This window comes from Polyodon spathula, chromosome 11 (genome assembly GCF_017654505.1).
Source record: "Polyodon spathula isolate WHYD16114869_AA chromosome 11, ASM1765450v1, whole genome shotgun sequence".
Lineage (NCBI taxonomy): Eukaryota > Metazoa > Chordata > Actinopteri > Acipenseriformes > Polyodontidae > Polyodon > Polyodon spathula.
The window spans coordinates 33,271,904-33,288,611 of record NC_054544.1 but is presented as its reverse complement, the minus strand read 5'-3'; the positions used below and the strand labels follow the sequence as shown (position 1 = coordinate 33,288,611).

Here is a 16,708-nt window from a genome sequence, read left to right as displayed (position 1 = left end):
TGCATTTCAGACGTTATTCTAGATTAAGAAAATCTTTAGTGGTTTATTTGAGGACTATAATAACTGCACAGAACAAATATTGTGATTAGTATGTGTTTTTTTTTTATGTATTTCAATTACAATAAGTTCAATTCAAAATAATGTTACACCTTTATTTTTGTTTTTTTACCATGACATGATTGTAAAGAACAATGTTATAACCCAGGTTTAAATGTACTCTTCCACATCACATTACTGGTGTTGGTTTGGTATTTTATTAAATCTACGGCAAAACTATATAATTCCCTGCAGTAGTAACAACTATAAGTAATTCATGTTGAATACAGTATATAGAGAAAGATAAATATGTAATTAAAGTATTAAGTAAGTTATTATCTCTCATTAGTTTGGTACAGGTTACTGCACATATGATACTGCCTCAGGCTGTTTACTCTTCATGAGCCATTTCACCACACAGTAGAGCTGCAAGCAGATTTATGATACCTTTATATTAACCAGGCAATAATTAAAAGGGATAGGTCATTATTTCTATTTTCTTTGTTCCCAGTAATAACATTTAAAAATGGTAGAATAAAGGTTAGGATAGAGGCAACGGTTAGTGTAGGCCTACTAAAAGGATATATATATATGTGTGTGTGTGTGTGTGTGTGTGTGTGTGTGTATATATATATATATATATATATATATATATATATATATATATATATATATATATATATATATATATATATATGTGTGTGTGTGTATATATATATATATATATATATATATATATTATTAATAATATATATATTTTTTACAATATTATAAAGTGTTATATAAATATGCAATCATACCGGTCCACAACTGTGTCACTGTTGCTTCTATTAGGTAATGTTTCAGCATCCCATTTAGTTACTGAAGGAATAAAATATTTTTGTATACTTTCAAAATTGTATTCCTCCTAATATCTTACAATTCTTCTGACATGCAAACGTATATATGCAAACAATATCACCTGTTTCTTTAGATTTACACATACACCTGAAGATGAGATTTACAAGGTCTTTAAAGAAAGCATTTGCACATCGCAGAATATAATGAACAATATCACCCAGGGTATCAAACATCATGAACTTGGTAGATAGTAAACCAGTACATTTGATTTTATTATTTTGTTTAATGTAAGTTCTGTGTTGAGAAGAGCCACGTGTTCCCTTGTTTTTCGGCAGCCTGATTAGTCATTTCTCTAGGGAAGTGTATACAATTACTTTGTTAACTGACAGCTGGGTCTTCACAATGATTCTTTGGGACCTTCTGTAAGTACTTAATTAATTTTTTTTTTCGTAGTCACTGTAGGGTACTGGGTAGAAGCAGGTCCCTCCAAAACACACACAGATATGCTTTAGCGCACACACTGTGGGAATGAGAATACTAACTTTGACTGACAGTGTCAATAGCAGAATGACAACCATTCTTTCCCCCCCTTGAACTGCGGAAATGAGACTACTCTATATAGAGTGAGTCGTTATGCACAATTAGAATAGCACATTCTGCTTTCTGGGTAATGGAGTAATGAGGGCAGAGAGAGGTTAGTGGAAATCTTTTTTCTGTGTATGTGAGCGTATTATCTTTCTGAAATAAGCCAGTGTTCTCCGGCGAGCTGAAAGGTTTTCAGATTTCAGGAAAGTTAAAACATCTCTTTGGTACACACTCAGTTCAGACTGCTTATTAGTAATCTTCATTGAAGTAAGAGGAGAATGTGTTGATTTTAGATCGCTGAGTTTGTGGAAGGGCAGGCTAGCATGCTGGCGCAGTGCTGTTTTGTTGTGCTAAATGTTGGCTTACCCTACCTATGTGTCAAATTACAGTTTTTAAATGTGTCATTTATGGTTCCCATATTTGGTTGTTAAGAGCCATCAGGGAATATATGTACTACATGCCCTTTTTGAACCTGATTAAGGGAAGCAGGCATTTTTTATTTTTGTTTTTCTGTAGGGTGGTGAGAAATGTATTGTACTAGCGTGATGTTGTTTTGTATCCTGTGCATACTGAGAAATTAGGGATGCCACAGAAGTTAAAAAATGATGTTATCCTGCAGACGATTTCACTTTTATTGTTATATTTGATTGGCAATTCTGTTGACAGTGTTCCAACTGTCTGAATATTTAAAGGCACACGCACCGTTTCACATTCTGTTCACATTTCTTTTAAATACAATTACATGTTTTGAATAATGATGAAAGATTACTAAATAAAGAGAATATATCTGCTTTAGTACTTGATTTAATCCTATTGACAAATGTTGTTTCCTGGTAACAGTAGTATGCCCTGAAAAGAAACTTAGAAACCTAATACATTAAGACCTTCAATGCTGAAATGAGTTTTGATTCTTATACTTGTATCACTGGGTGCTGTGGTGAAGGATCCCTTCATAGTCCCATTAGAGGAAAAAGCATATGCTTATTTTTTACGAATAAGACATTAACATTGTAATGTGTGAATTGTACAAGTTGCAGAAGGGCATGTCAAGGAAAAAGGCAATTTCTTATTGAAAAAAAAAAAGTTTGATGATTCCTCAAATGGGAAACTATTTTCTGATATAACAACATATGTTTGCTGGTAACACTATATGGTCTCCCCCATTTCTTTTTTTAATTTTTTTTTTACTCGTCTTTCCCTGCCCTGTGTACATCCATAATCAGCTCGCCTCTCAACCATTCTGATTTAACAGCACAATCTAGTGGTGATATGAAAAATACAAAAACAGAGGGAGTTTGTATTGTTTAATCGTGCATTCAAAATCCATTCATAAACAAGTGTACAGTACAAAGAGCAATGTTTTGATATAAAGTGTGAAACTTACAAATTCAACTTTGCCTGTACCAGGCCTGCCCAATAAGTGTTTGTATTCTTCAACAAAAACAAAAAACAAAAAAATCCTGTATATTTTGGCTGATGAGTGTGTCAAGATATTTCACAAATAAACTGTATAGATGGAGGTAATTGTTTTAGCTTCAGAATCACACATGAAACAAAAGGCTGTACAGAGGCCGCTGAATAGAACGTAAAATAAACAGCTTTCAGAAAACAAACTTGAAAGTCAGCGCAGACAAAAAGTACTCCTATCGGTTGTAGTCAAGTTAAATCAGTACTACAGGTACGATTTAGCACTGCCACCTCGCTTCAAACAACCTGCTGCTTACTTTTTAAACGCAGTTAGAATTTTTTAAAACTGAATAGGCACATTTTCTGTTTTGACTCAGTACTTAAAATAAATTATTGGATGGGCCTGTGGGGAATTCATGCTTGCTGCTGAAGCATGAGCAGGAAGAGAAATATCTGTAGGAAACAGTAATGTTCAAACCATTGTTTACTTTGCTGGCAATATGTATTTTTATTTTTTCTAAACTGACAAAATAAAAACTTGTTATGTAGCAGGTCACTTTTTAAAATACAATATGCATGCACTGATCTCCTGTGCATTATATCAGGTTGCAAGGTTACATGTGACAGCTTTGTTATCATGTTTTCTAAAAAGTAGCTATATTACAACGGATACAATGTCATTAGTCCAGATTTAAAAAAGCAGCTGTAACCTCCAAATATTATTATTAGTATTAGTAATGACCTTATCTTAACATATATTGCAACATATGCAGCAGGACAGAGGGGCATGCAATATAAAAATGTTTTGTTTATGGCAGGGACAGAGTTAAAGCCTCCCTGCCAAGGTAATTTGTTTAATTTAATTGTTTAATTGTTTTGTTTAATTACTAATTATCACCTGCACCTGGCAGTTATTGAAAATTAGAGCCAGGTGCACCGTATAAAACGGAAGCAGTCAGGCTGCTCTAGGCTGCTGCTATTGAGTGAAGGTTTGTTTAAAACCTATGTTTTTGGTTTTATAAAAATTTGTATTAGTGTCAGGTAAACAGCTTAGCTGTCCTGCATGTGTGTAGTGAGTGGTCAATAAGAGCTATGTTTTTTTTTGTTTTGTTTTTTGAATAAAAGTGTGCTGAAGCGCTAGAAATCTAACTTTTTATCTCTGGGCCACGTTTTTAAAGGGGCACAAACCCAAAGCTATGGCCAACTATATATATATATATATATATATATATATATATATATATATATATATATATATATATATATATATGCATGACAGTGCCTTACCTGTGGTATACCAAAAGACCCTGTCTGCTTTGCTGTTGTAATTCACAGAGTTGACGCAGAGCAGCCAATGACTGCAACCACGGAAAAGCCCTTCTTGCATGTGTACTTTGAAGTAGTTTGATCCTCACCGTTAACTAGTTAGAGTTGCTAGGAGAGAGGGTTAGTGCACAAGTCCTGGATCCTGTAGCCCTGCGTTACATTCGGAAGCCAGCTTAGATTTTGATTAGTTTCCTCTACTGCTACTGCACAAATCATTCTTTGTGCCCAATGGAAAGCCCTTAAATTAAAACTTTTTGGCATGGTAAAGAACTGATAAATGCTAAGCTTTCATTAGGAAAAGACCTCACACGAACAACAAAAGAAGCACCGATAAGTTAAATCTACTGTGTTTTTAATTAACTCATTCCATTACGCTTTTGACAAAAACAAACACATCAGAGATAGGCTACACTACTATAATTGGCATTACTACTACTATTGTTGTTCTTCAAAAATGTAGTACTAGAGGCGCAAAACAATTATATCCCTAAAGTAGACAAATCTAAATGTAAAACTAAATTGCCAAAATGGTTTAATAGATCAATTAAAAAAAAATATTCAGGCACTTTAAGGCACTTTACAGAGCATTAAAAAAGGACCAAAAAGAAAGTACGCAGAAAGAGTACACAGAACTGCAAACGCAAGTCAAAAAGGAAGTTAGAAAGGCCAAGTGAGAAATAGAAATGAACATTGCTAAGGGAGCTAAAACCAATTCCAAAATGTTTTTCCAATATTACAACAGCAAGCGAACATTCAAAGAGGAGATTAAATGTTTAAGAGATACAAATGGCAAAATTGTAGATGAAGAAAAAAAAATAGCAAATATATTAAATGATTACTTTTCACAAGTTTTTACAAAGGAAGATACTGACAACATGCCCCACATGTCATCCAGTTCCTATCCAGTTTTAAATAACTTTAGCATAACTGAGGCAGAGGTGTTAAAGGGACTAGGAGCTCTTAAAATAAACAAATCTCCTGGGCCGGATGAGATCCTCCCAGTAGTACTCAAAGAAATGAAAGAAGTAATTTACAAACCGCTAACCAAGATCATGCAGCAGTCTCTTGACACAGGGGTGGTACCGACAGACTGGAAAATTGCAAACGTAATACCGATCCACAAAAAGGGAAACAAAACTGAACCAGGTAACTACAGACCAGTAAGCCTGACTTCTATTATATGCAAACTTATGGAAACTATAATAAGATCCAAAATGGAAAATTCCCTATATGGTAACAGGGTCCTGGGAGACAGTCAACATGGTTTTAGGAAAGGGAGATCGTGTCTAACTAACTTGCTTGATTTTTTTGAGGATGCAACATCGATAATGGATAATTGCAAAGCATATGACATGGTTTATTTAGATTTCCAGAAAGCTTTTGACAAAGTCCCGCACAAAAGATTAATTCTCAAACTGAACGCAGTTGGGATTCAAGGAAATACATGTACATGGATTAGGGAGTGGTTAACATGTAGAAAACAGAAAGTACTGATTAGAGGAAAAACCTCAGAATGGAGTGTGGTAACCAGCGGTGTACCACAGGGATCAGTATTAGGTCCTCTGCTATTCCTAATCTACATTAATGATTTAGATTCTGGTATAGTAAGCAAACTTGTTAAATTTGCAGACGACACAAAAGTAGGAGGAGTGGCAAACACTGTTGCAGCAGCAAAGGTCATTCAAAATGATCTAGACAAGATTCAGAACTGGGCAGACACATGGCAAATGACATTTAATAGAGAAAAGTGTAAGGTACTGCACGCAGGAAATAAAAATGTACATTATAAATATCATATGGGAGATACTGAAATTGGAGAAGGAATCTATGAAAAAGACCTAGGAGTTTTTGTTGACTCAGAAATGTCTTCATCTAGACAATGTGGGGAAGCTATAAAAAACGCCAACAAGATGCTCGGATACATTGTGAAAAGTGTTGAATTTAAATCAAGGGAAGTAATGTTAAAACTGTACAATGCACTAGTAAGACCTCATCTTGAATATTGTGTGCAGTTCTGGTCACCTCGCTATAAAAAAGATATTGCTGCTCTAGAAAGAGTGCAAAGAAGAGCGACCAGAATTATTCCGGGCTTAAAAGGCATGTCATATGCAGACAGGCTAAAAGAATTGAATCTGTTCAGTCTTGAACAAAGACGACTACGTGGCGACCTAATTCAAGCATTCAAAATTCTAAAAGGTATTGACAGTGTCGACCCAAGGGACTTTTTCAGCCTGAAAAAAGAAACAAGGACCAGGGGTCACAAATGGAGTTTAGACAAAGGGGCATTCAGAACTGAAAATAGGAGGCACTTTTTTACACAGAGAATTGTGAGGGTCTGGAATCAACTCCCCAGTAATGTTGTTGAAGCTGACACCCTGGGATCCTTCAAGAAGCTGCTTGATGAGATTTTGGGATCAATAAGCTACTAACAACCAAACAAGCAAGATGGGCCGAATGGCCTCCTCTCGTTTGTAAACTTTCTTATGTTCTTATGTTACTATGTAAGGTTCAGGATTATTTTCAAAACTTTCCTGCTCACCTACCATGCCTTTCGTCACACAGGTCCCGAGTACTTCCTCAACCTGCTGACCCGCTACGGAGAACGCTCATTTAGCTTCATGGCTCCGACTCTTTGGAACTCTCTCCCAACTTTGTTGCGTGATGCTTCCACCATCGCTCGCTTTACATCAACTCTCAAGACCCACCTGTTCTCTCTTGCTTCCCATGCTCTTTAAGCCTGATATCTGCCATTAGCTGCTGTGTTGCTGCTACTTGTTCATGTATTATGCACTTTCCACTGTATTTTGTGTATTATGCTTTGTTTCTTTTACTGTATATCATGTATTATGCATTTCTCTGTATTTAAAGTATTATGGATTTTCTTGTTGTTAGACTGCATCTTGTAAAGTGCTTTTGATGGTGGTCCACTATGAAAGGCTCTATATAAAATAAAGATTGATTGATTGATTGACACGACTACTATGACTACTAATAAATATAAAGTTTTGCATTCAAACCACTGTTTTAAAGACAACTTTTCTAGATTTTGATGGATCAGTTTGCAGATATAATATAACCTAACTTTGTAAACATTAAATATTGGCTTGCCTAACAATAGTGAAAATAACTTGTACTCACCCATTTTTTGGACTGGTGCTGTAAGATATCTGTGGAACTGCTACACTGTAATGAAGAATAAAGATCCCAATGTATTTTATTTATTATGTCTGTTATTTTATATAAAGACTAGCGACACTAAACCATGCCTTTGCCTAACTATTTGTTAACCAAAATTTTGAAATAATGTTAAGAAATTAAAAACAAATGATAATTTTAAATTCTCATAATCATTTTTAAAAAACACCTTTTACAAGTGACCCTTTCCAGTTTGTTTTTGTTATCCTTAATCAAAAACAGTGGACCATGATTTGTCAAGGGTTTTTTTTTTTTTTTTTTTTTTTAAGTCAAAGTGCAAATGAGTAACCGTTTTATAGTGCAGATAATTTTTGTTTTTCTTTTACTTAGCCCTGTTTTATTAATAAGAACTTTTAAAAGAGGGAAACAACCATTTTTGGTATGAAGCTTCAAGTTCAAAAGGCTGCTTTCATTCCTATTTATTTGGGATCAAAGATAGTGTGTGTATGGAACCTCCACAAGATGGCGTCAAAGCTCTCTTGAATAGAAGGCTGATTTTCAGGAGGTAGGATCATCAACATTCTGTTCTCACAAAACAAAACAAAACAAAACAAAACAAAATAAAACACAAATACTGACTATTAAATAGGCCTACTACTCCGACTACTAGCAATGTTCAGGGCCCTGTTCCGGTCCCGGGTTCAGTTAGAGCACGCCCACGCCCTGTCTGCTGGCGACATGTTGGCCTTTGTCGACCAGTGGGCTCTGGGTGGCGTGCTTTGTACCACCTCCCCTTTTACTGTTCATATATAATTTACAGTCCCTTTTCCCGTTTTTTTTTGTTAAATTAGTTAAATGCTTATTTAGCATGCTCTTTTATGAGGATGCTAATTTGATTTATTTTCTCCAGGCGTCACATTGATGGCTGGAGGTGACGATGTCCTTTTAGGCCATTTAAATAGGACCACTCCCTTCTCGTGGTTTGCTTGTTTATTTTATCATAATTCAGGAGATTACACGTTACTTCATGGTACCCGATTCCTTCCTATTTTCTTGTGCAGATTTAATCCAAGTGCTGTAACTTCAGTTGTAAAGCATTGGTTATCAGTCACTTACTGTAAGATGTCATTGATTTTCCTATTGCAACATTAGTCAGTACTTAAAAAAAAATAAATAAATAAAAAATCCAGATCAATTGCACGGCATGTTTCTTCTAGTCTGTACAGCCAGCTGTGGCAGAAGATTTGAGGTTTACAGCATAGTCTCAAAATAAACTGTCCCAAGTAAAGAGATGATGGTAACCGTGAAAAAAAAAAAATCTACCGTGACGACTACGGCTAATAATAGTAATAATAATAACAGGTTTAAATGTTTATTAATCATTTCAATTGTTTTAAATATGTGCAGAAACTGGCGCTGTCACGTGGCACAGTGGCACGTGATCTGAAAATAAACGCCTATTTTAAAACAAACAAACAAACAAACAAAAACACAATGTTCAGTACTGCCCAGTACTTCGGCTAGTTGTGTGAAATTGTCTTCATACCGGGGTGTCCATATCTTCAGGTACTATTACATCCATACATTGTCTTCTCCGAACAAAACATGTTTTTATTATTAGAAGAATTAAATCTATAGTATATATTGCAAAGGATATAAATTGAAAACTGTCATCGCATTCGCAAGTTCTATTGTAACGTTAGATGTTTTGTCCCAGTTTATCTGTGTTGTTTTTATGTAGGTCTTGGTGAATATCCAATGACAATATCTGTGACTCAAAAATATGCCTGTATTAGGAAGATGGTGGTACGTCTGTTGACATGACGTTATTATTTTCCCCTACATTATTATTTATTGCATTTTAACGCCTACATTTTAAATAACACTATGTAACACAATTTTTGTTCCTGGGTAGTAAGTGTTATTTCCTAATTGCTTATGCCTCAAAAGTATAGAAAATGGCTATTATTCCCCACAAACTTTGCTTTTGTGACCAGGAAAGTGATATTTCAAAATATCACTATTTTCAATGGGAAAACGGGCAAATGTGTGTCTTTTTGTTCACATAAAGTCAGAAAAAAACAACATATAAATCCCAAGTAACATGAATTTATACTAAAGTAATACAAAAATGACTACAAAAGATTTAGAAGTGAGTAGTTTTTCGAGATTTACGATTATACTTTTTACAGTATAATCGTAAATCTCGAAAAACTACTCACTTCTAAATCTTTTGTAGCATTCAACAGCATTCATTTAAATTACTTGCCACAGTTGTGTATTACTCATTTGCACATCGGGAGCATGGCATGCTTTATTTATGCTGTCAAAATGCTGCATAAGTAATATCTCTAAAGTGAAGTTTCTCATCTGATTTACTGTGAAAGTAGTCTGCCATTGTTTAGCTGCTGCAGGTTCAGAGCCATTCAAAAGACACCAAAAAAGCCAGTGACACAGTTTCCATGTTGATAATTTGCACAGAATTATTTTTTAATCCTTTTAAGAACAAATGCACTTTTCAAAGATTACATTGCTTATGAGTGAAATAGATTTTCTGATACATGCCAAATGAGTTTAAAGCGAGTGAAGGGCAAAACATCTCAAAACTAAATTGTCATGACAGTCTTAGCTATAATTAAACAGGCGTTTAATTCACAGGCGTTTGGAAGGCATTTTCCCCATTATGTATTGTCTTGTATTTCTCTCAGGTTTTAGCAAGATAATATAACACTTAGGAACAAATATACAAATAAGCAGACCAAACGTTGAGGACAAAATTGCAAATATTTCAACAGCCACTGTGTATTTTCCAGGTGAACTAACATATGCTGGTATGAAGGTTAACCAAACTGCACAGAAGATTAGCATGCTAAAAGTAATGTATTTGGCTTCATTAAAGTTGTCTGGTAGCTTTCTAGCCAAGAATGCCATCACAAAACATATACAAGACAACATACCAATATAGCCTAATACTAAGGAGAATCCTATTGCTGACCCTATGTTACACTCCAAAATAATCTTTTCTTTGTCATGTTTTAGATTTTTTACTGGAAAAGGAGGTGATAAATTTAGCCACAAAGCACAAATAATTATTTGAACTCCTGTGCATGCAAAAACAATAATTCGCTGCTGCATTGGTCCAAATAGTTTTGCCATATTACTATTTGGAAGAGTAGATTTAAATGCTGTAACTACAACTATTGTTTTCCCTAGTACACAGGAAATGCTAAGAGCAAATGCTATTCCAAAGAATGTGTGTCGCAGCATGCAGGACCAGACCACTGGTTCACCAATAAAGGTAAGGGAACAGAGAAAGCAAAGAACTAAGGAAAACAGTAACAGACAGCTTAGTTCGGTGTTGTTAGCTTTTACAATTGGTGTGTTTTTATTGTAAATGATGACTGTTGCGGTGGCTATTGTGAGGCATAGTCCCATCAGTGCCACTGTAGTTAGCGTAATCCCAAAGGCTTCACTGAAGGAAAGAAATTCAATTTCTTTGGGTATGCATTTATCTTTTTTTGCATTAGACCAGTACTCCACTGCACACTTCATACATTCTACTGAATCTGAAATGGATCACAGAGAAATTATTACTTAAGTTATGTTGCAAGGTTAATTATACTTTTCAGAACAAGGATGCATTTTTATAATTATAAAAACCTTAGATTTAAACCCAGAACTCTATTGGGTATACAGTATCATGACCAAAAATATCTTGTGCTGTTTCCCACATATCAGTCAATAGTCAAAGAACTATTCCCTCTGACATCACACCCAAGCTCAGTGCACAAGCTGGTACCATCTTTTGAAATACCAGCATACAAAACCATAAACTTTGACTTGACAATTGAGGAAATGGTGGCATCTAGTGGAGAAAAGAAGATAACACTAAATGGCTGTACTTTCATGCCATTGTAGTTACCGGTAAGCTAAAAATTACTATAAGCCTCAGCTCAAGCAAATATTTGCATAATGTAAATGTGTACTACATAACTGTTTGCACATCTAACAGTTGGACAAAATAGTCATAAATTATAGTTTAGGTACATTTTCAGCCATTCAAAATTCACAGAACAATATCCCTGGAAAATGTTCACCCCATTGCAGTCCTAGTTCAAATGAGTTATGATTTTAATTTCAATGGAGCTGTTATTCATTGGTCATGCTAATTGATTTCTCATTACATATATCAGTTCTCATTGTGTGTTAATTAAAAATCCATTAGGCAAAGGCAAGCAGTTACACTTTTTAAAAAATGTATTTATATTATTTATTAAGGTTAGATACGCTGCAGTTATTGTTTTTTAAATTAACTGTAGTTTTTGGATATACTATATTTTAAGGCACAGTTATGAATACAATTTCTATAGACACCCTATAATATAAATTTGATACATACCTGTTTTATTACTTATATTACCATCAGCACATGGAATGCAGTCAAAACAGCAGATAGGTTGTCCTGTTCTTATTGCTTTTCTTGTACCAGGAGGACAACTTTCTGAGCACACTGATTTTGGAACCTTACAGAAAAAATACATCAATTGTATATATATATATATATATATATATATATATATATATATATATATATATATATATATATATATATATATATATATATATATTATACATCATATATATATAAAAGGTGTTCAGCTGGGAAACATCTTTTGTTTTATATGCTATACCTTTTTTTACTCTTAGGGCAATATTCTCAGGTTGTTATAACAAATATAGTTGTATCACTTAAAAATGGAAAATGTACTACTGATTTCGTATTTTCAGTAGGTTGAGTTATAAATAAAAAAAAATAAAATAAAATTGGTATTTTGTTCAAATCTCAAGCTAGGATATTACCTTTTACGGTCATGTAATGGTAGCTATGTATAATCATAAGTACATTAAATTGGATGATATGGAAGTATTGTCTGAGCATCAGTGAGGTCTACTGTAGGGCAGTGTCACCCAAGGTGATTGAGAAATCTGGTATGACAAACTATTGTAAAACTTAAACAAGGCAATACAGTGTGTGCTGTGTTGTTTCTGGCAGTCATTATAAATACAACAACAAAGACAGCCACAAAACCTTTATTGAAATGCTTACCATTTTCCCACTATTCCAGATAATGTTATCTTCATTAATTATAAGTTTAGCTGCTGTATCAGAGGATGCATTAAAATAGCCAACTGGCACATGATTAACTATTCCATTTGTGAGGTGCCAATTTATAATGTCATAGGCTGCAGCAGGATCCCCGTTTTCATCAAAGTATACAATTTCACCAAAACGGTTTGTAAATTTTATTTTTTGCAGGTGTTCATAGACCTTTAAGTACATGGTATAATGATCAAAGTTATTTCCGTACACAAATACAATATCTACAATTGAAGTATGCTAGTGTTACATGCAAAATTATTCTTGTAATTTGAGAAATGTGCCAGATCTATGCATTGACAAAGAAGTTGTTAGCAAAATCTATTTTCAAATTGAGAATAAACTGCTTAAATCTCCTTATAAGAAAAGTCTCATACTTACCAACCTGTGTTAATTAATTAAAATTTTATTAAAATGTTAAATAAATTAAATGAATATAACCTTATTTTAAGTTTGCATTATATGGGATTATCAATGGTTACCCAATAGTTTTTGCCATGAATAAAAATATAATTAACACAAAAATGAATAATATAATTATAATACAAATTAATTTATATGTATATATATATAATTATATATATATAATATATATATATAGATACATATAATATATATATATATATATATATGTGTATATATATATATATACAACAACATGTTATATATATATATATATATATATATATATATATATATATGAACAACATGTTTATATATATATATATATATATATATATATATATATATATATATATATATATATATATATATATATGAACATAATTTCAATATTTTATTCAACACCATGTAATCAAAAGAAACTACAAAATCATATCACAAAAAAGTCTACCGGAAGCCATAATAGACTTTATGATGCAAAATTTATTAATTCTATAGGGTGATGCAAAACCTTTGGCCTTAGCTGTACAGTTTTTTGTTGTACAAGGAAAACTACAAAGCGGTATGCAATTCAATATGCAAGGTAACATTATTAAGCAGGTTTCCTTTGACTTTTATTGATATTATTGTTGTTGTTATTATCATCTTTATCTTTTGGTGCATTTTGTTTCATATGCATTTTCTAACAGTTGGCCGTTTTCGCTGTATGAGATTTTCAACAACAGTTGACCCATCCTGTATCATTCTAACCTTCTGCATTATTCTCACATAAATTACACATTTTGGTTGCAAAATTACAAAACATGTTAACAGACTGACTGTTCAAGCCATCTGCACAATTGTATGGGTTGAGTATAGTATTTGTGCAACAAAAATCTAGAACAATCTATTTTACTTCAGTTCACAGTAACAACACCCACAGTACTGTCAATGTTAGCCTAGACATATATACCCATTGAGAGACAGATAAGCAGGTCCTTTAGGCGTGATTTCTCTCACAGTATCTGTGTGCTGTTAACCAATGACACTACCAATCTAACAAGTCAAGATTTTGGGCAACCATATAGTTACAGAAATAAAGTTAACTCACCTGCCATGGCTGTATGTTCGAAATATTTTCACAGAGTTTAAATTTATCATAACCTTCGTCTTTTTGACAGAAGATTAAGTTCTGTAGCGCATGTGCTATGGCATATACAGCTTTGTAAACATTATAAGCGACCCTTAATTTTGTAACATCAAAAAATGCGTTGTTTACTTGGTCTAATCGTTCTTGCCCTGTGCATATCTCAGAGTTCGTTTCAGAAAATGTTTGGTTTGAATTATCTTCAGTTAAATGCAGAGTACATTGAAAAATAGTTTCCCAAAATCCAGTTACAAAGCTGTTTCCAGAATCCAGAGAAGGTCGTATATTCAAAAGAAACTCTTTGAGCTCTGGGATCGCCATTTGGCGACTCACAAATCCTATTGCGCCTCCAAACGATTTAAAGTTTTCCTTCGTGGATGGTCTTGCTGCAGTTATCCATGCTTCACTTGCTATCCACTGTATACCAGTTATGTTCTGTCGTACGATTTCCTGCATCAACGGGTACAGGTCACCCTCAGAAGCAAATGCAAGAATGACTTTCACTGTCGAACGTTTAATAGTCTCTACTATTTTAAGTATTTGACTGTATGGGTAGGTTCTTAAAACGTTTTCAGAAAAGGCTACACAGACGCCATATTGTTTAACTTCTTTGGTAAACGCTTGAACCCCCATCCTGCCATACTCATTATCGCCTTGAATAGTTGCAATCCAAGTCCATCCAAAGTGCTTTACAAGCTGAGCTAATGCTCTGGCTTGGTAAAAGTCACTGGGTACAGTGCGAAAAAATGTTGGATGCTCACGCTTGTCACTAAGGCATGCACACGTGGAAAAGTAGCTGATCTAAAATAAATAAACACATAAATAAATAAATAGGGAAAACACACACACAAGAACAACAAATAACCATAATGTGTTGCGTTTACATGGATAATTTAAAAACAAATACTGTATACCATCCTGACAGCGGACTAAAAAAAATCACATTCACATAAACAGACATTTAGTCACTTAAAATGATAATAGGAAAAATAATACAACAGATTTAAGTCAAAGCATACGGCGCACAGTAGTTTAAATACATCGTTTAATTAAAGGAATTTAACTTTATTACCATGGGCATTCTTAAGGGTCCAAATGTCCTTGAAATCGCTATCGATTGCGATGACCCAGACTCTCCGATTATAACAGGGACTGAAGGACATTCAAAATTATATTGTGTTCCTTCTTGCCCATTGAGTACAGTGTGAGCTGCTCTTAAAGCTTTGGTTGGAGAAGCACAAGAGTTAAAAATTGTATATCCCAGTGTTACATTAGGTAACAAAATATGGTCCATGTTTATTTCTTGTATTGCAAATATCATCGCCTGTGTCCAGCGAAATGCTCTCAGATCAAACCTATGTATTACAAATAATAACAATAATTACAAGTTATTAGTAGTATTATTAATAGTATTATTTTGCTTGTGTTTTAAATACGAATTAACTTACCCTACGCATCTGGTTATTGCTGGTTCGGTTTCAAACATAGCGTATCTCGGTTCTTCTTTATTATAAACTGGAAAAACGCCTCCAATAACAATATCCCCATGTTTATACAAACCAGGTACACTGAACTTCCCAAGCGGATTGCATGTCGAATCAGCGTCCAACTGATCAAGGGAACCCAAAATACATAGCATTAGGAAGTATAGGTGCATTGTATGTTTTCAACAGTTGTCAGTTCAGAACCCCTGTTGGAAAAAAGTAGAGTATACCGTCTCTTCTGTCATGGTTTTATATAGGACAACAAATCCCTAGAGAAAAAAGAAAACAAGTGCAATTGTAATCAATAATTTAAACGTGACTGCATTTCCGTAGTGGTATTCTTACTGGTTAACTGCACTGTAATACAACTGGTCTTCAAAAGCTGCAAAGCGTAAAAGTATGTTAATGATCGTAGCACTGCGTGCTTACTCATGGGACATGAGACTGAAGTTACAACTATATTTCAATGCAATTAAAATACATTCCTGAACCGTTGCACAGTTCGAGCCTGTTGCTAATTTCACCTCTAGGAGGTGTTCATAATGAGCTTTTTTGTGTGTTCATCCTAACTGGTTTAAAAGTAATTTGTAAAACACGGTTTTATTGAAAATATTATAAAATGTGACTGATAAGGCACAATATGAACCAATGTGTAGGTGTTTTTTTTTTAATATTCTGACGCCAATTATTATATTTGAAACTGCACTTTTTTTGTTGTTGTTCTTCGAAAAAGCCCCAGCAATGGAGTTAATGTTGGAGTTTAGAAACCACAACTGAACATATGCACTTGGCTCCAGATACCTGCAACTGTGTATTCTTCTAGTTGTATACAGGGTCACGTCATATACAATGCAAGTGGATAAGCCAGATGATTTGCCAGTATTGACAGTATAAGAGTAGAATTAAAAATGGTTTCCAAAATCAAAACATTCACAGTTGTCTTTGATTCTACAATTCAGTTCGGTAGTGCTGTATGCTCGCCCATTCCACTAATCTTCTGGATAGGCAATATATAAACCTAAAAATAAAACAATGCTCTGGGGGATTTTATTTAGTTTTGACACAAAAACAACTTACACTATGATGTAAATATTTTGTATTCCTTGAATGTGCGTCATGTGAGCAAGAACCAGTTTAACAGCCCTAGAGCAATCTCAAACCACCGCAGCGGTGCACAGGCAACCAATTAGCTCTTAGATTATTATTATT

The 16,708-nt window shown here is 34.0% G+C and overlaps 1 protein-coding gene across 1 annotated transcript; it reads right to left on the bottom strand.

The window, feature by feature from the left end:
- Window positions 1–9,981: 9,981 nt before the first annotated feature.
- LOC121323522 (extracellular calcium-sensing receptor) lies at window positions 9,982–15,516 on the bottom strand. Its single transcript, XM_041264625.1, has 6 exons — window positions 15,464–15,516; window positions 15,088–15,370; window positions 13,980–14,816; window positions 12,439–12,658; window positions 11,729–11,857; window positions 9,982–10,895 (listed from the first exon to the last, which is right to left on the bottom strand). Exons 1-6 carry the CDS (start codon window positions 15,499–15,501, stop codon window positions 9,982–9,984), a joined length of 2,421 nt encoding a protein of 806 aa, XP_041120559.1. The 5' UTR covers window positions 15,502–15,516.
- Between the last annotated feature and the right edge of the window lie 1,192 nt (window positions 15,517–16,708).